Here is a 27,026-nt window from a genome sequence, read left to right on the forward strand (position 1 = left end):
CAATTTAAGAAATGGGCAGTCAAGCGTAAACATTGTATGCTATTCTGAATGAGAGAGGTAACACATTTTTATTTGTGTTTCTGAAGTTATAGCTTTCTATGGGTTCCATCAAATAACACAGTCATTATAATGGAAAGACCAGCCAATGATGTACAATATACTGATGCTTTCCATTGAAAAAACTTTCCTTGGATTCCATATGTGGAACATGCTTCCAGATTAAACAGTAGGAGCAAAAATCCTGGTACCATTTTAGTAAAAAATTGGATTCTATAATTGTGGAATTTTAGAATCTTTCCGGCTGGATGAATTAAGATGGGCCAAATGGCCATAATTATCTCGTGACCACACACAGTTGACAGTCTTTCACATCCCTCCTTATTATTATGCTACATCTGAATGTAGAAGTGTAGAACTTGTTTTTGCATGCTAAAACTGGGAAGCCTAAAACAGACCTGGTTTGTACCCAAGTTGGCATCATGATTGATCAGTTATAATACTGCAAAATCATTGCTGAGGAAAAAGATCGCTCACTTTTTAAAGTAGGTCTTTACCTAAATAACTTTTCTTTAATACATTTGTGTTAATGTTAGCATTGTTTTACTCCATGGGACAAAGGCCTTGTCTGTGCACTGTGTGTAACTAGTAAAGTCATTCCTAATAAACGGATTCATGATTTCATTACATTCAGCACACAGAGGCAACCTTCCCTTCCCCAATCCTCAGGTAAAACTAGTAAATCATCCGAATATATTTCGCATTTGAGGCAAATACATATGGACCTGAAGGCTTTTCTCATCTTGGATACGTAACGTAACATAACATAAGATCAGGTTTAAATTTGGATTGATTCCATTATCAGGCACATATTCCACACTTCCAATCTCACCGCCTTTATAAACCTTTGATCTGATCTAGTGTAAATTCAGAGGGAAAAGTTGCATTGAATGTGCCATCTAAACGTAAACATTTCTGACCTATATCCCTTGTTCGTTTTGTGTCCCACAGCTGGTGGTGCCTATTACATGATCTCCCGCTCGCTGGGTCCAGAATTCGGAGGTGCAGTGGGCCTCTGTTTCTACCTGGGAACAACCTTTGCTGGCGCCATGTATATCCTGGGCACCATTGAAATTCTGCTGGTGAGTACAAGCAGCAAAGGCTGAAAGAAGTAAGAAAGAAAGAACTTGCATTTCTACGGCGCCTTTCATGACCTCAGAGTGCCCCAAAGTGCTTTACAGCCAATTAAGTACTTTTTAAAGTATTCTCATGGTTGGAATGTGGGAAACACAGCAGCTAATTTGCACACAGCAAGCTTCCACAAACAGCAATAAGATAATAACCTGATCATATGTTAAGTTACGAGGCAGAAGGGGCCTCGGTTTAATGTCTGATTCACAAGACACCTCCAACAGTGCAGCACTCCCTCAGTACTGCACTGGAGTGTCAGCCTCGATTATGGGCTTCAAGTCTCTGGAGTGGTTCTTGAACCCACAGCTTATGACTCAGATGTGAGAGCGCTTCCCACTAAGCCAGGGCTGACACAAAAGGAAGTGCTAGCAGAGGATGGAACTTGGGGTGTGTAATGCAGTTCATGTCCTTTTTTGTACATGTTCCTTTCCTGAAGGTGCTGACTCATGCTGGGGTACAGCTCGCATGGGTGCCTCACCCTAATGTCCATTCATTTATATGTGAGCCTCGATAGTGACAATTAAACAAGTCATTCGAATGTAAGGGATATCACAGCTGATCTTGCTGGTTTGTACAACTGAGTTTCACGCAGGCCACTGCATCTACTAAATAAACCATTATCGGAAGTTAATACTGTATTGCAAAAACACTTTCACAAATTTATATATACAGGAGTGCACAAAGGTGGAAATCAGCAACATGACTGAAGCACTGCAAACAGATTAGCCCCTATTTTAAATTAGGTAGTTGTGCGGGAGGGGCGACAACGGATCCAACAGTCCTGACCTCGTGAGGCCAAGAGTTATTCATTCCCAGGCCTCATCTGCATTGGTCCCCCAACTAGGGTGGCCAACCCTCCAGGATTGAGCTAGAGTCTCCAGAAACAAAATATTAATATTTTGGACACTGCCGCAAGCAACACAGGAGTAAACATTTTGGGGCATTAAAAAGATTGTGGTTTTTATTTTCATTTTCTTTGACAACTTTTGTTTACTAGTTCTAAAAATAGTGGAGATGGGAAAAAAGGTTGTTTAGCTGAGTGAGGATACCTCCAGGAATACATCCAACCAGAGTTGGCAACCCCACTTCCAATCCAAAACTGGCAGGAAGGGGCATCTAGCTGGTGGGTGGGAATGGAATGTCGGGCAGCAGGAGGTCACTGCCGGAGACTGAAGGAATGGCACCCGGCACTCGGGAAAGTGGCTGGGTGGAGGTTTGGCGGGCCTCGTGGTCGGGTGAAGGGGAGGGGGAAGGGGGTGGAGCCCGGGAAGAGGAGGCCTAAGCTTTCTTTGTGAGGCCTGGAGGAGTACTCCTATTGACTATGAATGGATGGAAGATCGAGTCCTGTGAGTTTCCTATCTCACTAATCATAGAAATTTACAGCACGAAAGGAGGCTATTTCGGCCCATAGTGTCCGCGCCCGCTGACAAAGAGCTATCCAGCCAAATCCCACTTTCTAGCTCTTGGTCCATAGCCCTGTAGGTTACGGCACTTCAAGTGCACATCCAAGCACTTTTTAAATGTGATGAGGGTTTCTGCTTCTACCACCCTTTCAGGAAGTGAGTTCCAGACTTCCACATCCTCTGGGTGAATAAATCTCATCCAAATCCCCTCTAAACCTTCTACCAATTACTTTAAATCTATGCCCCCTGGTTATTGACCCCGCTGCCAAGGGAAACGAGTCCTTTCTATCCACTTGATCTAGGCACTTCATAATTTTATTAGGGGGATAGATAAGGTCCCCTGCATCCGAGAGCGCGAATCCCGAAGGCTGTGTTGCCTGCCCAGTGCTAGGGTTAAGAACATCTCCTCAGGGCTGGAGAGGAACTTTGAATGGGAGGGGGAAAACCCAGTTGTCGTGGGCCACGTGGGTACCAATGACATAGATAGGACAAAGAAATAGGTTCTGCTGAGGGATTATGAGCAGCTAGGGGCTGAATTAAAAAACAGAACCACAAAGGTAATAATCTCTGATTACTATCTGATCCATGAGCAAATTTGCATAGGGTAAATAAGATCAGAGAGTTAAACATGTGGCTCAAAGACTGGTGTGGGAGAAATGGATTTTGGTTCGTGGGACACTAGCAGCAGTACTGGGGTAAGAGAGAGCTCCACTTAGACTGTGCTGGGACTAGGGTCCTGGCAAATCAAATAACTAGGCTGTAGAGAGGGCTTTAAACTAATTATTGGGGGGAGGATTTAGATGAGCGAAAATTTAAAAAGTCAAAGAACATGAAGAAGGAAATAGAGCAGAGTAGCACTGGGGGAAATGAAAACCAGAGCGTGCCAGGAAGGGACAGAATGTATAAAACTTAAAGGTGAATCAGAAAGTGGGGTAATAGCAGGAAAAAATGGAAAAAAAAAACAAATTTAAAAGCTCTTTATCTGAATGCATGTAGAATTCATAACAAAATAGATGAGTTGACAGCACAAATAGATACAAATGTGTATGATCTGATAGCCATTACAGAGACATGGTTGCAAGGTGACCAGGACTGGGAACTAAATATTCAGGGGTATTTGACAATTCGGAAGGACAGACAGAAAGGAAAAGGAGTTGGGGTAGCACTGTTAATAAAGGATGAGATCAGTGCATTAGTGAGAAACGATATTGGCTCAGAAGATCAAGATGTTGAATCAGTTTGGGTGGAGATAAGGAATAGAAGGGGAAAAAGTCACTGGTGAATGTAGTCTATAGGTCCCTTAACAGTAGCTACACTGTTGGACTGAGTATAAATAAAGAAATAAAGGAGGCTTGTAATAAAGGGACGGCAATAATCATGGGCGATTTTAACCTTCATATTGATTGGACAATGCAAATTGGCCAGAGTAGCCTTGAGGAAGAGTTCATAGAGTATATCCAGGATAGTTTCCTTGGACAGTACATTGCGGAACCAACCAGGGAGCAGGCAATCTTAGATCTGGTGCTATGAAATGAGATAGGATTAATAAATGATCTTGGAGTAAAGGATACTCTAGGAATGAGTGACCATAACATGGTTGAATTTCAAATTCAGTTGGAGGGTGAGAAAATTGGTTCTCAAACCAGTGTCCTAAGCTTAATTAAAGGAGACTACAAAGGTATGAAGGCAGAGTTGGCTAAAGTGGACTGGGAAAATAGACTAAAGTATGGGACGGTTGATGAGCAGTGGCAGATATTTAAGGAGATATTTCATAACTCGCAACAAAAATATATCCCAATGAGAAGCAAAGACTGTAAGAGAAGGGATAACCATCCATGGCTAACTAAGGAAATAAGGGCTGGTATCAAATTGAAAACAAGGGCATACAATGTGGCTAAGACTAGTGGGTGGTCAGAGGATGGGGAAACTTTTAAAAGCCAGCAAAGAACGACTAAAAAAATGATAGAGAGGGAAGATAGATTATAGAGTTTCTACAGATACATAAAAAGGAAAAGAGTGGCTAAAGTAAATGTTGGTCCCCTAGAAGATGAGACTGGGGAATTAATAATGGAGAACAGGAAAATGGCAGAGACGTTGAACAAATATTTTGTATCGGTCTTCACAGTAGAAGACACTAAAAACATCCCAATAGTGGATAACCAAGGGCCTATAGGGAGGGAGGAACTCAATACAATCAGTATCACTAATGAAATAGTACTTGGTAAAATAATGGGACTAAAGGCGGACAAGTCCCCTGGACCTGATGGCTTACATCGTAGGGTCTTAAAAGGAGAGGCTGCAGAGATAGTGGATGCATTGGTGGTAATCTACCAAAATTCCTTGAATTCTAGGGCGGTCCCAGCGGATTGGAAAACCGCAAATATAACACCACTATTTAAAAAAGGAGACAGACAAAAAGCAGGAAACTATAGACCAGTTAGCCTAACATCTGTTGTTGGGAAAATGCTAGAGTCCATTATTAAGGAAGCAGTTAGGGGACATTTGGAAAAGCATAATTCAATCAAACAGAGTCAGCATGGTTTTATGAAAGGGAAATCATGTTTGACAAATTTGCTGGAGTTCTTTCAGGATGTAACGAGCAGGGTGGATAAGGGGGAACCACTGGATGTAGTGTATTTGGATTTCCAGAAGGCATTCGAAAAGGTGCCACATAAAAGGTTACTGCACAAGATAAAAGTTTACAGGGTTGGGGGTAATATATTAGCATGGGTAGAGGATTGGCTAACGAACAGAAAACAGAGTCGGGATAAATGGTTAATTTTCCAGTTGGCAAACAGTGACTAGTGGGGTACCCAACTATTTACAATCTATATTAATGACTTGGATGAAGGGACCGAGTGTAATGTAGCCAAGTTTGCTGAAGATACAAAGGTGGGTGGGAAAGCAAATTGTGAGGAGGACACAAAAAATCTGCAAAGGGATATGGACAGGCTAAGTGAGTGGGCAAAAATTTGGCAAATGGAGTATAATGTGGGAAAATATGGTGGAGAGTGACACAGTTAATTCAGAGACTACGGTCCTGAACTTAAGGAAAGGTAACTTCGATGGTATGAGACGTGAATTGGCTAGAATAGACTGGCAACTGATACTTAAAGGGTTGACGGTGGATAGGCAATGGCAAACAATTAAAGATCACATGGATGAACTTCAACAATTGTACATCCTTGTCTGGAGTAAAAATAAAATGGGGAAGGTGGCTCAACCGTGGCTAACAAGGGAAATTAAGGATAGTGTTAAATCCAAGGAAGAGGCATATAAATTGAGCAGAAAAAGCAGCAAACCTGAGGACTGGAAGAAATTTAGAATTCAGCAGAGGAGGACAAAGGGTTTAATTAGGAGGGGGGAAATAGAGTATGGGAGGAAGCTTGCAGGGAACATAAAAACTGACTGCAAAAGCTTCTATAGATATATGAAGAGGAAAAGATTAGTGAAAACAAACATAGGACCCTTGCAGTCAGAATCAGGTGAATTTATAATGGGGAACAAAGAAATGGCAGACCAGTTGAACAAATACTTTGGTTCGGTCTTCACGAAGGAAGACACAAATAACCTTCTGGAAGTACTAGGGGACCGAGGGTCTAGTGAGAAGGAGGAACTGAAGGATATCCTTATTAGGCAGGAAATTGTGTTAGGGAAATTGATGGGATTGAAGGCCGATAAATCCCTGGGGCCTGATAGTCTGCATCCCAGAGTACTTAAGGAAGTGGCCCTAGAAATAGTGGTTGCATTGGTGATCATTTTCCAACAGTTTATCGACTCTGGATCAGTTCCTATGGACTGGAGGGTGGCTAATGTAACACCACTTTTTAAAAAAGGAGGGAGAGAGAAAACGGGTAATTATAGACCGGTTAGCCTGACATCAGTAGTGGGGAAAATGTTGGAATCAATTATTAAAGATGAAATAACAGCGCATTTGGAAAGCAGTGACAGGATCGGTCCAAGTCAACATGGATTTATAAAGGGAAATCATGCTTGACAAATCTTCTGGAATTTTTCGAGGATGTAACTTGTAGAGTGGACAAGGGAGAACCAGTGGATGTTGTGTATTTGGACTTTCAAAAGGCTTTTGACAAGGTCCCACACAAGAGATTGTTGTGCAAAATTAAAGCACATAGTATTGGGGGTAATGTACTGACGTGGATAGAGAACCGGTTGGCAGACAGGAAGCAGAGAGCCAGGATAAACAGATCCTTTTCAGAATGGCAGTCAGTGACTAGTGGGGTGCCACAGGGCTCAGTGCTGGGACCCCAGCTATTTACAATATACATTAATGATTTCGATGAAGGAATTTAGCATAATATCTCAAGTGGCGGTATGAGCTGTGAGGAGGACGCTAAGAGGCTGCAGGGTGACTTGGACAGGTTAGGTGAGTGCGAAAATGCATGGCAGATGCAGTATAATGTGGATGAATATGAGGTTATCCACTTTGGGGGCAAAAACATGAAGGCAGAATATTATCTGAATGGTGGCAGATTAGAAAAAGGGGAGGTGCAACGAGACCTTGGTGTCATTGTACATCAGTCATTGAAAGTTGACATGCAGGTACAGCAGGCGGTGAAGAGGGCAAATGGTATATTGGCCTTCATAGCTAGGGGTTTTGAGTATAGGAGCAGGGAGGTCTTACTGCAGTTGTACAGGGCCTTGGTGAGGCCTCACCTGGAATATTTTGTTTAGTTTTGTTCTCCTAATCTGAGAAAGGACATTCTTGCTATTGAGCGAGTGCAGCGAAGGTTCACCAGACTGATTCCGGGATGGCTGGACTGACATATGAGGAGTGATTGGATCGACTGACCTTTATTCACTGGAGTTTAGAAGGATGAGAGGGGATCTCATAGAAACATATAAAATTCTGACGGGACTGGACAGGTTAGATGCAGGAAAAATGGTCCCGATGTTGGGGAGGTCCAGAACCAGGAGACGTCCAGAACCAGGGGACACAGTCTAAGGATAAGGGGTAAGCTATTTAGGACTGAGATGAGGAGAAACTTCTTCATTCAGAGAGTTGTTAACCTGTGGAATTCACTACTGCAGAGAGTTGTTGATGCCGGTTCGTTGGATATATTCAAGAGGGAGTTAGATATGGCCCTCACGGCTAAAGGGATCAAGGGGTATGGAGCGAAAACAGATCGGGGTACTGAAGTGAATGATCAGCCATGATCTTATTGAATGGTGATGCAGGCTCGAAGGGCTGAATGGCCTACTCCTGCACCTATTTTCTATGTTTCTATGTTTCTATGTTAGTATGCAGATACAGCAAGTAATCAGGAAGGCAAATAGAATGTTGGCCTTTATTGCAAGGGGGATAGAGTATAAAAGCATGGACGTCTTGCTACAACTGTACAGGGTATTGGTGAGGCCACACCTAGAGTACTGCGTGTAGTTTTGGTTTCCGTATTTGAGGAAGGATATACTTTCATTGGATACTTTTCAGAGAAGGTTCACTAGTTAGATTCCGGAGATGAGGGGTTGACTTATGAAGATAGGTTGAGTAGATTGGGCCTATACTCATTGGAGTTCAGAAGAATGAGAGGTGATCTTATCGAAACATATACGATAATGAGGGGGCTGGACAAGGTGGATACAGAGAGGATATTTTCACTCATCGGGAAAACTAAAATTAGGGGACATAGTCTCAGAATAAGGGGCCACCCATTTAAAATGGAGATGAGGAGGAATTTCTTCTCTCAGAGGTTTGTAAATCTATGGAATTCTCTACCCAAGAGAGATGTGGAAGCTGGGTCATTGAATATATTTAAGGCGGAGATAGACAGATTTTTGAGCGATAAGGGAATAAAGGGTTATGGGGAGTGGGCAGGGAAGTGGAGCTGAGTCCATGATCAGATCAGCCATGATCTTTTTAAATGGCGGAGCGGGCTCGAGGGGTCAGGTGGCCTATGCCTGCTTCTATTTCTTATGTTATGTTTTTTATACACTTCAGTAAGTTCTCCCCTCAGCCGCCTCTGTTCCAAGGAAAAAAAAAAGTCATGATCCTTTGCTTTAATCTCTTTCCTGTGTGTTAACGTAATGTACTGTATACAAAGAATTATACAACAACCAGCTCAGCCTTTAGCATCTCCTTTCTACTGGAGGGGATCAAGAATGAAATCCTCTAAATCAAGCTTCGGTTTTAGGCTTGCAACATCGAAGAAACTGACTACATAAATTACTTAAAGCAGATTTTTTTTCCCTAACTGGGATTAATAGTATTTTAATAACCTTATCATTTTTGAAGGATAATAAACTGTCTGATAAAGATAGCGTTTAAAAACTAGCATCTGGCTCACCAATAGTTTAGTGGGAAAAAGGCACTACATGATGTGATACTGAGTCACAGACACCAGAAAGATCCCAGGGTTAATCTTGGCTGGGTGCTGAGTAGAAATCTGGGTCAGTAGCACAGAGGGACAGGAAAATCGGCCCCAATGTGCTACATCATACTTCATCTTGTTTTCACACAAAGTGTAGCAGAAATCTGGAATTCTCCTCCCCCACCCCCCAAGGCTGTGGATGCTGGAAAATTGGAGCTTTCAAGACTAAGATTTTTGTTCGGGTAAGGGTGTCAAGGGATTAGATAAAGCGGGTAAATGGTGTTGAGGTGCAGATCAGCTATGATCTAATTGAATGGCGGAGCGGGCTCAAGGGGGCGAATAGCCGACTCCAGGGGGTAATTTTAACCCTACTCACTCAGCAGAAACCTGGCAGGTGGGCAGCTAAAATTGCCTTGCCTCTTACCTGTCTGATAGCCACCATGATCGCAGCATCTGTAATTTTAAGCAGGCAGCATAGACACACACCCTGAGCCAACAGGGTCCTTCTTTACTTGCACATGTTGCAGCCCAATGACATAATTGAGACCCGACTGTAATTTTACCTCAAGCCTGAGCGGGGAATCCACCTGCAGCTAAAATCAGGGCCTTCTGAAAATTAAAAAAAAACAACTTTAACTTGTATAACATTCTAAATATGAAGTAAGTGTTCTATCATTTAGTTATTGAATCATGATAACTGTGGTGTATTATCTTCCATTCACCTAGCATGTTTTTGGCTCTAACCTAAATGTTGTGATTAATGGTACGTGTGGCTAATGTGAGAGGATAGCATGACCTGAGTTGTATCATTTTCTTTGTAACAGGACTGATAGCTATGCTGGGAAGAATCTAAATGGGTAAAATGATTACAAGGGAGGGTGACTACATATGTGTACAAAAATTCTGTGACTGCCTGTACTTTTCACAGACCTATATGTTGCCCAGTATGGCAATTTTCAAAGGAGAGGAAGCCAGTGAGGAGCCAGCAGCCATGTTGAATAACATGCGCGTGTATGGAACGTGTGTCCTCACCTGCATGGCTCTTGTAGTCTTTGTCGGAGTCAAATATGTCAACAAGTTTGCTCTGGTGTTCCTGGCCTGTGTCATCCTATCCATTCTTTCCATTTATGCTGGAGTTATCAAATCTGCAATTGATGCACCAAACTTTCCGTGAGTACAATACGACAGAGTGATAATGCAATATTTAGTGGTAGTCATGATGCCTGCTATGTGCCATGAAATCATATATAATTTGAAACTGGTTGGACTTCAATTCAATTCAAAGCCAAAGCTTATACATTCACCCATATCTTCTGCACAGTTAACAACCAGGTAGCCTGGCCCAAGGACAGGGAAAAAAAAACATGGTGAATGTTATAAATCTGAAATAAAAATGGAAAATATTGGAAAGTTACAGCAAAATGAACACTTCCACACAACATACTGACCTTCCACTCTCCAGATGTTGAAACGTATAAGATTCTGAGGGAGCTTGACAGGGTAGATGCAAAGAGGATGTTTCCTCTCATGGAGGAATCTAGAACTAGGGGGCATAGTTTAAAATAAGGGGCCGCTCATTTAAAATGGAAATGAGGAGGAATTTCTTCTCTCAGTGGGTTGTGAATCTTTTGAATTCTCTACCTCAGCGAGCTGTGGAGGCTGGGTCATTGAATATATTTAAGGTGGAGATGGACAAATTTTTGAACGATAGGGGAGTGAAGGGTTAAGGGGAGCAGGCAGGGAAGTGGAGTTGAGGCCAGGATCAGAGCAGCCATGATCTTATTGTATGACGGAGCAGGCTCGAGGGGTCAGATGGCCTACTCCTGCTCCTATTTCTTATGTTCTTATGTTCTTATGTTGATTGACATGCGACGATTTTTCAAAGTTTCCAGCTTTTCTTTGTGGTCCAGGTAGGGATCATTACCCTTAACAGTTACTGGGTTACTAGTTTAATTTGTTACCTTTCCCAATAGAGACACTTGTTAAGAATCCTCTAACAAGGAAAATGCAGATCCATGCCCGTTCTGATTCTGGCCAGCAAAATTGAGAAAAATCCAAGTCAGAAACACTCAATGCAAAGTATGGCCTCCGACAGCACCACAGGAACCTGGATTTTCCGATTGGCATTTTTTAATGCCCTTGTTGAACTAACTGGGTAAATGCACAGCAGAAAACTGAAGCTAAGGGATTCAGTTCATCATCAGATGTTCCATGAAATTGCCTCATGTATTTTTCTGGTAGGAATCAGTAGCTTCATCAAAGGAAACACTATCTCAAAAATCACACATGGTCTGAATCCCAATCACAGAAATAGAAATTTTAGAATATAAGAATTATTAGGACCAGAAAAAGAGCATTAACAAGTCTATCTTTATTCGATAGGTCAACCCAGCCTACCATCTTTTTACCATATCCTTCAATCCCTTCTAATGAGAAATGCTCCTAATTATTCACAAACACAGTTATACTGTCAAGTTCAGTGCTCTCTCCTGGTAACTTCATCCACAACTCCTTTACACTTTGAATGACAAAACTGTTCTGACTTTATCTCTTATTTTTATCTTCATTTGTACCCTTTCACCCCTGGTATTTCAACCCTTTGCCTTGGTGACCAATTTTCCTTAATCAGCTTTATTAATATCCATATTCTCAAATTTGCACAAATAATATGTTTTGATCAATTTCTGATCAACTGCCAGCATTTGTGCTTATAGAGAATGACATTTGAATTACTTGCTTTATAATATAAAATGTTGAAAATTGGAGAGATTTATAAAACTAGAAACCTTTCATTATTCACGGTAAAAAAAATAGAACTTGCATTTATAAGCATCTTCTGAGACCTAAAGACGTCCCAAAGCACTTTACAACCAATGAAGTACTTTTGAAATTGAATAAATGTTGTATTCTAGGGATACCAGTTTATTCCATGAATAACCTAGTGTCATCTTGTTCCAATCAAACTTGATTGTTGCATGTTTATGGAGGGCTGGGAAAAGTCACATAGTTTATCAGTGCTAGATTTTTGGACTTTTTAAAATTACAACATGCAAAGAGAAAAGCCCCCCCAAAATACAACTAAAGAAGGAAAAAGCAAAGGAGAAAGAAAACGGAGGTCAGCATTACACTGTATGTAGCAAAGTCAAAGGGAAAAATCGGTATCGCAACTTCTCTGATAATGGGACAGCAATGTGATTGACTCTTAATTGCCCTCTGAAAGGCCTAGAAATCCATTTAGTTGTACCAAACCACACTGACAAAATATAATAAGAATAAAACTGGATGAACCACCTATCATTGGCATTAACTCTCCCAGTGAACCTCACTCATCAGTGTGCTCCTTTCTGTCAAGGCACAGTAACATTGGGGGAGACCAAAACTTGGGTCATAAATATCAGATAGTCACTAATAAATCCAATAAGGGATTCAGGAGAAATTTCTTTACCTAGAGGGTGGTTAGATTGTGCCACCTGCTACCACATGGAGTAGTTGGGGTGAAAAGCATAGATGCATTTAAGGGGAAGCTAGATAAGCAGATTAGGGTGAAAGGAATAGAAGGTTATGCTAATAGGGTGAGATGAAGCAGGATGGGAGACGGCTCCTGTGGAGCATAAATATCGGAATAGACCAGTTGGGCCGAATAGTCTGATGCTGTAAATTTTATGTAAATGTTTTGGGAGAAACTATGAGGTGCTATTTTAAAATGGGCACTAAGGCAGCCGTAGGCAGCTTACTGACAGGAATGCCTTCACTTACTGTCCAAGTGATAACTGCAAATATTAATTACCAGCATCGGAATGTACTGCTAAAACATTAGCTGGTGTTATGAATTAGATAAGCAAGAGAGAATGGGGAATGGAACCTATACTAATGAATTGAGCATTATATACTGCTGACATTAAAACTAAGCTGCAATGGTTTTACTGAGTCTCTTTACTGTTCATTTTGATAAAGTTAAATTTAAAGGTGCTTTCTTTGGAAGCAGCTCAGTATTTCCAAGTTCTGGTAGATGAAGACATGTCCCGATCAAGGACAGGCTCAGATCACGGAACCTCATAAAGTCTACAAAGTTTCAAAAAATCCACAAGCTCAACAGGGTGAGCAAAAAATGAATTCCCTAAAGTGGATAGCAAAAGCAAAACTGGAATAAAATACAATAAAATAGGGGTTTACGGCAACGAGGACACCAAGAGCACTGCTATGTATCACATGGCAACAAATTGATATTACAATTACTACCAGTCAGGATATCTAGCTGTCCATGTGTCCAGTACCTATCTATGTATGTTTTACATCTAGCACACATCCCGCACACTAAAAAGGCGTGAAAAGTTTAAAATAAAAAGAAGCAAACATTTTGGGCTGGATTTTAGGCTTTTCTGTTTTCGGGGCGGGAAATAGTTTGCGCTTCGGTAAGGAAGTTTCGGCATCTGGGCCTTGCATCAGGGGCGCAACACGAAGGGAGACCATGTACACTTTTCGTGGCACAAGGGGATGGGAAACCCACGAACTAAATTGCCGGGCCGTGAGTACTCCGAGAGAGGCCTGGGGAAAGGGAGTGGTGGAGAAACACACAAAAATTCCCAAAACATTGCCAACGCCACCATAACATAAATCACTAAAAAAATTAAAATAACAAACACTTGCACTTACCTTCAGAGTACTTTACCCCTCTGCACTGCCGGCTATGCTCGGTCATTGCGGGCGCACTTCCGGGCGAACGGATCGGGCAAAAGTCCAAATTACTGCCGGTGTCGCAAACAGAGGTGTTGCACACCGAGCGGAGTTCTTCCTGGAGTGCTGCTCAGCGCCGCCGCAAAACAGGACCAGAGGATCGTGACAGGACGCAGGAGACCTGAATGCTGCCTTTCACACTGCTCTGGGGCTAAACCTGGAGTGCAAAGGACTGGAAAATCCAGCCCCTTATCTTCTGACCCAGAGCTGAAAATTTATAAGGTGTTGCCTCTCTGCAAACCTCCCTTACCGACAACCAACGACCAAGAATTTGACACTGAAATGTGCTTACTCAGGAAAATTAAACTGCGTTACCTTAAAGGAACAGGCCAGTTAAAGCACAGCTCCACTTTAGCTGCAGGAGAAATACATTGTGCATTCCATGGTGTAACATTAAATCATCCACACTTATTGTGCGCAATGCCATGGGAGATCTGCCGGCACATTATAATAGATTTATGCGGTGGGTAATTAGTGTAAGAGGTTTTTGTCAGTGTATAATGAGGTTCCCTCAGAGGCATTTCACATTTCCTGGCCCAATGTTAACAGGATGTTATCTCTGTTTTCAGTGTCTGTATCCTGGGGAACAGGACGTTGTCGCGGCAAGATTTTGACGTGTGCGCCAAAGTGATCACCGTGGCCAATGAGACCGTGACCACCAAGCTTTGGCAGCTCTTCTGCACGTCTGGTTTCCTCAATGCCACGTGTGATGAGTACTTCGAAAAAAATAACATCACTGAAATTCAAGGGATCCCTGGAGTCGCCAGTGGACTCATCACGGGTAAGTGTCGATAAAATGAGCAACAAAAAAGTAGGTTACCCAAAGTGGCAACCTGTGCACAGGTAAACAGCACTTGTTCCAATTAGGTTTCAACTTGCTTTTTCTTCGCTTTATCCTGTTTGCTCCCCTTCTTGTCTGAAGATGCTGGGTTGTGCTGGGCATGCACTTCCACAGGTATTCGTCTCACCCTTTCATATCTCATCCAGTGAGCCATTCTTCACGTGAGCCTTGAGAGTAAGGATTACTAGGTTATTCAACCTCGCAGCGGTCACTGGATAGCAATTAAGAACCCTGCTGATTTCCCACATCTCTAACCAAAAGGCTCTGAGATCAGGTGTAACAGTCTCATTGCTTTTGCTGAGAACAGCTAACTTAGCACAACCCAGGATCAGATCTGAGGCCCTCTGGCCTAAGTGGCATATTGCCTTTACTTACTGGACCATTGAGAGAGCTAGGAATCTTTTTTTCCAGTTGTCCCATTCCATGATTCTGTTTGTAAGAGCATGAGAACACAGTTTGTTAGAGGAAGAAGGCTAATTTTAACCTCACCCACTCAGCAGGAAGCCGACAGGAGCGACTCGGGTGGCCATTTTACACCTTGCCCAATGTTGCTATCGATGGAAATCAATGGGAAGTAGGATGATCCAGTCAGTTTCCCGATGGGCGGATTAGGTTAATATTCCCCCTCAGGTCTTTATGTCCTCTATTGATTCTCTGGCAATCGATGTTAAGAGAATGAGGAATAATTATGGGACTAGATGTTCAACCTGCCACCCTGACATTAAACAGACGTTGTGCATTGGTTGCGGTTTGAAATCGATTAAAATTAAAATCAGCCTTTTTTTTATAACAAGGCATCCAATCCTCAACGCCAGGGCCGTAAGTTGAAAATCTAATCCATGGTTTCACTGTTAGTGAGGGAGCCACACGGGAGTATTGTTACATCAAGTGGTGTGGAGCTATGGGATCCTGGGCTCATTTCCCCAAGTTCCCTACCTCCCAAAAACATGACCAGACTTAAATAAAAACAGAAAATGCTGTAAATTTTAGCAGGTTAAGCAGCATCTGTGGAGAGAAACAGATTTAACGTTTCAAGTCTATAACCCTTCGTCAGAACGGGAAAAGTTTGAGATGGCAATAGATTCTTAAGGAAGTGTAGGGACAGTGAAAGGGGGAGGTCTGTGATTGGGTGAAAGACAGAAGAGATTAAGAGGCAAAAGGGATGATGGGCAAAAATGAGATGGTAGTGGAACAAGTTAAGAAACAAAAGATGTCTAGATGAGGTGTGAATGGCAGAATCATAGGCAGCTGTCGTGGGAAATAGAAAAAAAGGAGGGGAGGGTGGTTTGTAACAAAAAAGGGAAAAAATATGGGCAGAGGTTATGTTCTGAAATTGTTGAACTCGATGTTGAATCCAGAAGGCTGTAAAGTGCCGAAACGAAAGATGAGGTGCTGTTCCTCGAGCTTGTGTTGAGCCTGATGGACTGCATCCCAGAGTACTTAAGGAGGTGGCCTTGGAAATAGTGGATGCATTGACAGTCATTTTCCAACATTCCATTGACTCTGGATCAGTTCCTATGGAGTGGAGGGTAGCCAATGTAACCCCACTTTTTAAAAAAGGAGGGAGAGAGAAAACAGGGAATTATAGACCGGTCAGCCTGACATCGGTAGTGGGTAAAATGATGGAATCAATTATTAAGGATGTCATAGCAGTGCATTTGGAAAGAGGTAATATGATAGGTCCAAGTGAGCATGGATTTGTGAAAGGGAAATCATGCTTGACAAATCTTCTGGAATTTTTTGAGGATGTTTCCAGTAAAGTGGACAAGGGAGAACCAGTTGATGTGGTATATTTGGACTTTCAGAAGGCTTTCGACAAGGTCCCACACAAGAGATTAATGTGCAAAGTTAAAGCACATGGGATTGGGGGTAGTGTGCTGACATGGATTGAGAACTGGTTGTCAGACAGGAAGCAAAGAGTAGGAGTAAATGGAGACTTTTCAAAATGGCAGGCAGTGACTAGTGGGGTACCGCGAGGTTCTGTGCTGGGGCCCCAGCTGTTTACACTGTACATTAATGATTTAGACGAGGGGATTAAATGTAGTATCTCCAAATTTGCGGATGACACTAAGTTGGGTGGCAGTGTGAGCTGCGAGGAGGATGCTATGAGGCTGCAGAGCGACTTGGATAGGTTAGGTGAGTAGACAAATGCATGGCAGATGAAGTATAATGTGGATAAATGTGAGGTTATCCACTTTGATGGTAAAAACAGAGAGACAGACTATTATCTGAATGGTGACAGATTAGGAAAAGGGGAGGTGCAAAGAGACCTGGGTGTCATGGTACATCAGTCATTGAAGGTTGGCATGCAGGTACAGCAGGCGGTTAAGAAAGCAAATGGCATGTTGGCCTTCATAGCGAGGGGATTTGAGTACAGGGGCAGGGAGGTGTTGCTACAATTGTACAGGGCCTTGGTGAGGCCACATCTGGAGTATTGTGTACAGTTTTGGTCTCCTAACCTGAGGAAGGACATTCTTGCTATTGAGGGAGTGCAGCGAAGATTCACCAGACTGATTCCCGGGATGGCGGGACTGACCTATCAAGAAAGACTGGATCAACTGGGCTTGTATTCACTGGAGTTCAGAAGAATGAGAGGGGACCTCATAGAAACGTTTAAAATTCTGACGGGGTTAGACAGGTTAGATGCAGGAAGAATGTTCCCAATGTTGGGGAAGTCCAGAACCAGGGGACACAGTCTAAGGATAAGAGGGAAGCCATTTAGGACCGAGATGAGGAGGAATTTCTTCACCCAGAGAGTGGTGAACCTGTGGAATTCTCTACCACAGAAAGTTGTTGAGGCCAATTCACTAAATATATTCAAAAAGGAGTTAGATGAAGTCCTTACTACTCGGGGAATCAAGGCGTATGGTGAGAAAGCAGGAATGGGGTACTGAAGTTGCATGTTCAGCCATGAACTCATTGAATGGCGGTGCAGGCTAGAAGGGCCGAATGGCCTACTCCTGCACCTATTTTCTATGTTTCTATGTTTCTAAGTTTCATTGGAACAGTGTGGTAGGCCGAGGACAGAAGTATTGGAATGTGAGTGGAGCGGAGAATTAAAGTGACAGCTCATCGGAAGCTCAGGGTCACACTTGGAGACTGAACGGAGATGATCTTCAAAGCAGTAAACCCAATCTGCGTTTGGTCCCCAATGTAGAGGAGATCACATCGTGAGCAGCGAATACTGTATACTAAATTGAAAGAAGTATAAGTGAATTGCTGTTTCACCTGGAAGAAGGTTTGGGGCCCTGGATAGTGGGAAGGGAGGAGCTAAAAGGGCAGGTGTTGCATCTCCTGCGCTTGCAGAAGAAGGTGCTGTGGGAAGGGGAGGGGATGCTGGGGGTGATTGAGGAGTGGACCAGGGTGTCGCGGAGGGAGTGGTCCCTTCGGAATGCTGAGAGGGGAGGGGAAGATGTGGTTGGTGGTGGGATCACGCTGGAGGTGGCGGAAATGGCAGAGGATGATCTGTTAAATGTGGAGGCTGGTAGGGTGGCAGGACCAGATTCTCTGATTGTTGAATTTCATTCCTGAGGAGTGTCGGGCACAACATAGTTGGAGAAAAATTATTTATTACATCAAAGCAACAGTTGATAAAAGGCATAGTGCAGTAACTTTTTACAATAAAAGCAGAAAATGCTGGAAAACACTCAGCAGATCAGGCAGCATCTGCAGAGAGAGAAACCTTTCAAGTTGATGACCTTTCATCAGAAACATGCAGACGCGAGGTTGGAAACACGAGGTTGGAAACAGAAAGTAATAAAGATGAACAAGATAAAAGAGACAAATGGATATCCCACAGAGAGAAGAATAGAACGTCTTCAAGATGGGCATTCCTAGAAGAGAAGTGGGAGAGAATTAAACACTGGAACATAAGCAAAATGCTGTGGAAACTGGAAATCTGAAATAAATAAATCTGACACAATAATTCTGTCCTGCCAACACTCCTTGTAACCAACATCATACATGGCAACTATAATTTAAAACAACGGAGTGTCTAATTACTGACATAACAGATCTGCTACCTGTGTTGTTACAAAGGGAGACAGAGAGGAAGAGAAAAAATATACCAGATTGTGAAGGAAACAAGACCAAAATGCCAAAGAGAAAGATGGAGAGAGAAAATGTGGCTTGATCATTTCTACCAATACACTACAAGGTTGTCAATCAAAAACCACCACAATTGCCTACCAAGCATCAGTTGCTTGAAAGCAAGACTTGAAATACTTAAATTTATATAGCGCCTTTCACGACCCCAGGATGTCACAAAGTGCTTTACAGCCAATGAAGTACTTTTGGAGTGTAGTCACTGTTGTAATGTAAGAAATGCGGCAGTCAATTTGCACACAGCAAACTCTCACAAACAGCAATGTGATAATGACCAGATAACCTGTTTTTGTTATGTTGATTGAGGGATGAATATTGGCCAGGACAACGGGGATAACTCACCTGCTCTTCTTCGAAATAGTGCTATGGGATCTTTTACGTCCATCTGAGAGGGCAGATGGGGCCTCGGTTTAACGTCACATCCAAAAGACAGGAGCCTCTTCACTATTTGCAAGAATCTACTGGGTCTCTCCTATAATTAGAACAGTTTGGTGTTAACTGGTGGAATATCTCAAAATATCTTGACTATGTTGATTATAATGATCCATTACGTCACCTATTGTAAAAGCAATAGAACAGTTTCCTGCTTACCAAATGTTCCTTCATTACTTGGGTTGCATCTGCATGCACCCAAATATGCCACAATGGTGTATATTTACCTCCTGGTATCAGCATTATATAAAAAAAGAAGTGAATCAATTGGTGAAAATTTTTGTAAATTGACTGTGAAATGAAGTAGTGTCACTTGTATGTGCTTTATCTCCTATGGGTGAAGTGCTGAGATGTAAATAACACAAGCAGAAAGAAAATCTAAAAGCTTGGAAAAAAACTTGTTAGCTGCTGGTCAGTGTTTGGAATCTGCTTGTTGAAGATTTTTTTTTCATTCGCAGGATGTGGGCATCGCTGGCAAAGCCAGCATTTATTGCCCATTCCTAATTGCCCTTGAGAAGGTGGTAGTGAGCAACCTTCTTGAAGCGCTGCAGTCCCTGTGGCGAAGGTACTCCCACAGTGCTGTTAGGGAGGGAGTTCCAGGATTTTCACCAGTGACACGTTATTTGGAAATAAGCAGTCAGAGCCTTTTATGCTAGAGCAATGAGAGAAACAATTCATAAAGGGCCATGCTGGTTTTTAAAACAGAGGTAAGGCAATTGAAGTCCCTGTTAGATCACTCTTAGAATTCGTATTGCTTCTTCCTGTAGGCTGCAGTGATGTAATTTCTAATGATTCTCACACACATGGTCCTAACTGTCAGTCATAACCTCTGTTTTCAAACCAGACCTACACTATCAAACGTAACCCCCGCTGCTGTCATTGTCAAACCCCAATCAAGCTGAAATCAAATATGGAACTGTGAAATTGCTCTGTTTTTCTGATGCAAAAATCATGCAATTTGGATGAGTGGGGTTGAGGGGGGTGGGGGAGGAAAATTTGCAGTGGAACCTCTATACTGCTTTCCCATCTTTTTCTGCTCTCAATTCAAAATTCCAGCAGTGTGGTTGTTGGGTGCCTCTTGTGCCCATCCCATTCTCTGCGAGCCAAAACCGTCAGAGGCAGGGCTGGTGGGCTGTCACCTGGCATCTGAAGTTCCACTACTTCTGCCTCTGTCACCCCCCCCCCGGCATACAGTTTGTGCTCGGCCTGAATCCTGGTGGAAGTGTGACGCAACAGCTTTTGGAAGTAGCAAATTGAAATTCAAGGCCTTCTTATGTGACTTTTTTTTTGTCCAGCTCGGTCGGGTCTGGTACACTCCAACAAGGTGCTGCAGCAACATTCCATCCGTCCACTGAGATGGGTGCTCCAGTTATGTCAAGATGGCATGGGAACCCACCGAATATATGTAAATTTGCTGACCATGGGTTCTGGACAGGGTCTGTGCCAGTGCCAGTCGGCAGACAGGAGTCTTGCCAAATTGTGCTTCCAGTGGGACAATACTTAGTAAGGCATTTCAGAGCTTCGAAGTGCATCTGGTACTGTGGGGGTAATTTTAACCTAACCTGCCCAGTGGGAAGTTAATGGAAAGTAGAATCGACCAGCATTGTAAACAGATGTCTGACCCGAGCCCACCTGTTTACCAACCGATGGATTGGGTTAAAATTATACCTACTGTAGGTTATTTGCTTTCAAAGAAACCACCAGCATTTATATAGCGCCTTTCAAATCCTCAGGATGTCCCAAAGCACTTCGCCATAATTTTTTCTGAAGTGCAATCACTATTTTATGTAGGCAGATTCAACAGCCAATTTGCACACAGCAACATCCCACAAACAACAAATGAAATGAATCAATAGTTAAGTTGTTTTGATGGCTCTGATTGAGGGATGAATATTTGGCCGGGACACTGGATAAAAAACCCTGCGAGGGAAAACTTCCATTTAATAAATTGTAATTGCAAGCCTCCACAGTAAATGGTGCAGTGGCAGTAACTTACATTCACATCATTTTAAAGAAAGGAAAGAAAGACTTACACTTATATAGTGCCTTTCACGACAACTGGATGTCTCAAAGCGCTTTACAGCCAATGAAGTACTTTTGGAATGTAGTCACTGTTGTAATGTGGGAAACGTGACAGCCAATTTGCTCACAGCAAACTTCCACAAACAGCACTGTGATAATGACCAGATAAACTGTTTTCGTTATGTTGATTGAGGGATAACTATTGACCAGGACACCCGGGATAAATCCCTTGCTCTTCTTCAAAATAGTGCCATGGGATCTTTTATATCCACCTGAGAGGGCAGATGGGGCCTTGGTTTAACATCTCATTTGAAAGCCGGCACCACCGACAATGTCGCGCTCCCTCGGCACTGCACTGGAGTGTCAACCTTCTGACTCAGAGGCGAGTGTGCTACCCACTGAGCCACAGCTGACATTTTAATAAGTAATATTACTGCTATGCATGCCTGAACTGTGGCCTCGGCAGTCATTCATCTTGACTAAGCCTTTTCCTTCAGCACAGTCGTAAGAACTGCAACAAAAACTGTGCAATGTGTCAAATAAGGGCTCGCTACTCCAATAAAGATGTGACTTGAACTTCTTTAAAGGCCAATTTTGTGAATCAAATCACACTTAAATGAATGAATCTTCACAGTGTGAATCTTTTATTCACACATAGATGCTTAAAAGTTCAAATCACCCTCTTCCTTTTAACAGCAGAGCCATATTTGGTACATTGCACAGTTTGATGTGCTTTTTCTAACTCTGTGCTTTTAGTCGGCCAAACTACGAATTTGAGGCTACTCAATTGGTATTGCTGTTTGTCTGTGCAAGCTTGATTGGATCAGAATGGGTGTAGCATCATTTATGGGCCACGGCTTTGTGGATGTTTAGATGGAAGACTCGTCAGGAAGGGAGTATGAATAATATCAGAGACGTAATACTGTGCCAACCAACTACTCCAGGGCATAGTGCTTCCAGACAAGACACAGGTACCTGAAGCCAACCAAGGCACATTGTCTAATGATGCTCAGTCTAAGCAAACAAGCACCCATTGAGTTGTGCGACTTGCTGCAAGATGATCTGCAGGTAAAGTCAACAACAAGAACATATGAAAATGATGGGCAGGAAAAGATGAGCTCATTCATCATGACTAGACACTTCGTACCTCCCCCTCCATCGTCTTCCCACCACACCCCCACCACCACCACTTCCTTACCTGCCAGTTAATATCCAGGGAGAGGCAAAAGAAAAAAAAAACAGAAAGAAAAACAGGATCGAAAAGGGAAAAAAAAATCAGGAACATTTTTCTCCAACCCCCTCATGTGATCAAAACCAGAAAAGCACCATCCGTGCAAGTAAAGATAACAGCTGCTTCGAGAGTGTGCGAGTGCTCAAAAACACTGTAGCTTTCAGCCTTGATGGTGAACAATTAAGCAACTATATGAGAGTCACAGTGCAAGCAGTATCATCTTAGGAACATAGGAACAGGAGTAGGTCAATCAGCCCCTCAAGCCCGTTCCACTATTCCATTAGATCAAGGCTACTCTGTCTTTTAGCTCCATTTTCCCACATTAGTTCCATCCCTTAATATCCTTGCTGAACAAAAATCTATCAATCTCAGTCCTGAAAATTTCAATTGGCTCGAGCCTTAGTTAAAATTCTGAAAAATAAATCAGTTCTGAACTGAAAATATAATTAGGCAGGCTCCTCGGCCTTCATCAGCAGGGGCGAAGGATCATTTAGCAGATGTGAAAGGGATAATAAGGTTATCTTGCACCGTTATCTGTTTGCTTTTCTACAGCTAAAAGTACATTGATTAGAATGGGTCACTGTGTTGTTATTTAGGTCAGGAAGAACATCAGGTGCGAACCAATGCAATCTGACTGTGATTATTGCGGCTGGCTCAACTTGTAACAAAATAACATAAATAAAGACGGTTCCACAGCTGCAGCAGAAATATTCGGAGACAGCACCCACCTGACAGGACATGTTCTACCTGCAGGAAGAATTTATATTGGATAAGGAATGAAATTTCATCTGCCCCTAATCCGATTCCACACACTACTGATTCTACTAAATATAAAGATAGGGCTCATATCCTAGGCAAAATGCTACAAGTGGGCCGGTGTAGAGAAAATGCTCTCATCAGGTTAACCCATTCTCGAGCATAAAGCTATAGGTTTCAAATGTAAATGCACTGACTGACACTGGGGGGAATTTTAACCCCAAAAATGGGCGGGTTGGAGTCAGGCAGGAGGATAAAATGTTAAAAATCTGAATCCTGACCACAACTCGCCTCCAACTTGCGCACTTCTGGTTTTAACGGGGGCGGGGCAGGAGGTGGGATGGCGGGATGTGGGGGCGTGGGATGGGGGCTGGGACGGAGGGGAGGGGGCAGGATAGTGGGGGGCGAGATGGGAGGGGATGGGGGCGGGACAGGGGTGGTGTGGGGGGGGCAGACGGAGGGGGCGGGACATGGGTGGGACAGGGGCAGTACGGGGGTCGGGATTGGGGGGTGGCGGGATGGGGAGGGATGGGAGAGGCAGGACAGGGGCAGGACGGGGAGACGGGATGGGATGAGGGGGGGGCGAGACAGGGGCATGACGAGGGGGTCAAGATGGGGGAGCGGGACGAGGGTTCGGGATGGGGGAACGGGACGGGGGTTGGGACAGGGACGGGGCGGAGGCACTGGACGGGGTTTAACTGTGGCTAGCTGGGGTTCCAGACCAAGGGAATCCCGACAGTTGCAGCGAGGCAATGCCAGCCTCGGGGATCGCTTCTTATGGGGCAAAAGGAGCAAGAGTTCTTTCCCCCGGCCCCATACAAACCCCACCCCCCTCCCTGGGATTGGACCTCCTGGGGTCAGGAATTGAACCACCCTCCTCCCATATTCCCAGCGCATCAGAACATTAAAATTCCCCCCACCACCACTGGGCTAAAATGATGACTTTCACCTCAGGCCTATGTTTTCTTGCCTCTCCTTGGAGATTAAATGGCTCCACGGGATGGAGTGGAAGGGCCAGTGACGTAGGTGATGGTGTGCAGAAGTTACACCATGCCAGAGTTACACAGGCTCAATGGATGGAATGCTCTTTACCTGTTCTTTTTCGTAAAGGTAAACTAGCCCTCTTTGTCCTTCTTGACTTCTCTGCAGCGTTTGACACGGTTGACCACTCCATCCTTTTCCAACGCCTCTCCACCATCGTCCAGCTGGGTGAGATTGCACTCGCCTGGTTCCATTCTTATCTATCTATCTAATCGTAGCCAGAGAATCAGCTGCAGTGGCTTATTTTCCCACTCTCACATCATTACCTCTGGTGTCCCCTAAGGATCTATCCTTAGCCCCCTCCTATTTCTCATCTATATGCTGCTCCTTGGCGACATCATCCGAAAACACGGAGTCAGTTTCCACATATATGCTGAAATCACCCAGCTCTAACTCACCACCACTTTTCTTGACCCCTCCACAGTCTCTAAATTGTTAGACTGTTTGTCCGACATCCACTTCTGGATAAGCAGAAATTTTCTCCAATTAAATATTGGGAAGACCGAAGCCGTTATTTTTGATCCCCGCCACAAACTCCATCCCCTAGCCACTGACTCCATCCCTCTCCCCAACTTCTGTCTGAGGCTGATCCACAATGTTTGCAACCTTGATGTCATATTTGACCCTGAAATGAGCTTCCGACCACATGTCCAGGGCATAACTAAGACCGTCTATTTTCACCTCCGTAACATCGCCCGTCTCCGCCCTTGCCTCAGCACATACTTTTGTTACCTTTGTTACCTCTAGACTTGACTATTCCAACGTACTCTTGGCTGGCCATGCACATTCAAAACTGGGCTGCCCATGTCCTAACTCACACCAAGTCCTGTTCACCCATCACTCCTGTGCTCGCTGACCTACATTGGCTCCCGGTTAAGCAACCCCTCAATTTTCAAAATTCTTATCATTGTTTTCAAATCTCTCCATGACCTCGCCTCACCGCCCCCCCCCCATCTCTGTAATCTTCAGTCCCACAACCCCCCGAGATGTCTGCGCTCCTCTAATTCTGCCCTCTTGAGCATCCCTGATTATAATCACTCAACCATTGGTGGTCGTGCCTTCTGTTGCCTAGGTCCTAATCTCTGGAATTCCCAGCCTAAACCTGCCTGCCTCTCTAGCTCTCTCCTCCTTTAAGATGCTCCCTAAAACCTACCTCTTTGACGAAACTTTTGGTCACCTGCACTAAGTTCTCCTTGTGTGGCTCAGGGTCAATTCTTTTTAAAAATGTATTTGTTCACGGCTTGTCTTATAAGACTCCTGCGAAGAGCCTTGGGACATTTTACTAAGTTAAAGACACTATATAAATACAAGTTGTTGTTGTATGCATGTTTGTATATCTGATTTGGAATGCAATCCCAATTGACAGGATGGAAGTTTGTTATCTCTGCTGGTTACAAGCGGCCCATGTGAAATCAGTGCGGGCAAACTTGAAACAGATTTCTAGTGGGCTCTGCTCCATGATAAAAACAGTTCACAATTTTGTTCAGGAAGGCACGATTGGCATGGAATATGGAAGAATGTACACTGGTGCAGTAGAGGGTGCTCTTTTGATGTTGGAATTAGAACACATATGGCTGGAAGTTAAGCTTTTTTAAGTATTGCCATCCGGACAGTTAGCACGTTTGTATGAAATTCTTTTATAGGTGCTAATTTGTTGAAAATAAATATAGGTTAATGCCTCCATTAATATAATGAACAATGAAAATCCGTAAGAATGTGTTTCATTTCATTATAGTTATTGGAATAGAGTAAGGGGATCTATTCTCAACATTTGCTTCATGATTGTACCAAAGATGGGCTGTTCGTTCAACGGATATCCTTCACCTTGATGAGCAAAAAAAGTGGCTTTAAGTTTAACTGGATAAAGAAGCTTCTCTAAACAAAATACCATAAAACCCTGATGCAACTCAATAGGGATTCTTTTTAGTAATAATTAGGAAAAATCATCCTCAGATAACATTGTAATAGGTGGACATTGAAACTTCATCAATTTTTCTCTTATTGTGACAAAAAAAATCTGAATCTGAACAAAAAGATTTAGCAAAGGTTTGCGGCACTATCCTGGCTCTTTATTTCTCCAATCTGTATTTGACTCAGTTGTCCTGATTGGGGATGATCAATCGAGTCTTGCTTTGAATTTTTGCTTTGGTCTGATCAAAGCAGGCTCATGGGCTCGAAACTAGATCCAAACCATTGAAAAAGCTGGATCAAAGTCAATAGCAAAGATGAGAATTCAGTTTCATTGCAAGTAAATATCCTTGGAATGCATTCTATCGATAATATAATATATATACTATATTTACTATCCCTTCTGAATCAGAAGCTTTTGGGTTAAAGTCCTACTCCAGAGACATGAGCATAAAATCTAGGCTTACACTATACTCAGGGAGCCTCCGCTGCACTGTCAGAGGTGCCATCTTTAAGACGTTAAATCAAGGTCCTGTCTGCTCCCTCAGCGGGATGTAAATTATATCACTGTACTATTTCATGAAGAGCAGAGGAATTCTCCCAATGAGTACTGACCAATATTTATCCCTCAACCAACATCTCAAAACAGATCAACTGGACATTTATCCCATTGCTATTTGAGGGGCCTTGCAAATTATCTTCTGTGTTTTCTACATTACAACAGTGACTACAATTTTAAAAATGCTTCATTAGCTGAAAAGCATGTTGGAACATTCTCAGGTGGTGAAAGGAGCTTTATTAATGTAAGCCTTTCTTTGCTTTCTTTTACTGGGAAATACAAATGTAAATTCGCACTGAGACAGATGCAAATGTCTTCGCTCACCCCTTACCTCCCAGACTGATCAAACCCAGCAGGATAAATGACCTGTACCACCAGATGGCAAGAGCAACAAATGGATAATCCTTTAGACGACCAGGAGTCAGACACACTCCCACTGTGACCTCCCCCCTCCTTTTGCTGCTGTTATTCCTGACAC

At 43.1% G+C, this 27,026-nt stretch overlaps 1 protein-coding gene across 1 annotated transcript in view; it reads left to right on the forward strand.

The window, feature by feature from the left end:
* Nucleotides 1–27,026, forward strand: part of LOC139277521 (solute carrier family 12 member 5-like) — a 1,462,676-nt gene that overhangs the window by 1,291,681 nt on the left and 143,969 nt on the right. The window contains exons 6-8 of the mRNA XM_070896072.1: nucleotides 1,009–1,139; nucleotides 9,849–10,090; nucleotides 14,224–14,435. Coding sequence (XP_070752173.1) covers nucleotides 1,009–1,139; nucleotides 9,849–10,090; nucleotides 14,224–14,435 — 585 coding nt within the window. The remainder of the gene's footprint in view (nucleotides 1–1,008; nucleotides 1,140–9,848; nucleotides 10,091–14,223; nucleotides 14,436–27,026) is intronic.

The sequence above is a fragment of the Pristiophorus japonicus genome, chromosome 12, assembly GCF_044704955.1.
Source record: "Pristiophorus japonicus isolate sPriJap1 chromosome 12, sPriJap1.hap1, whole genome shotgun sequence".
In the NCBI taxonomy this organism is placed as follows: Eukaryota; Metazoa; Chordata; class Chondrichthyes; family Pristiophoridae; genus Pristiophorus; species Pristiophorus japonicus.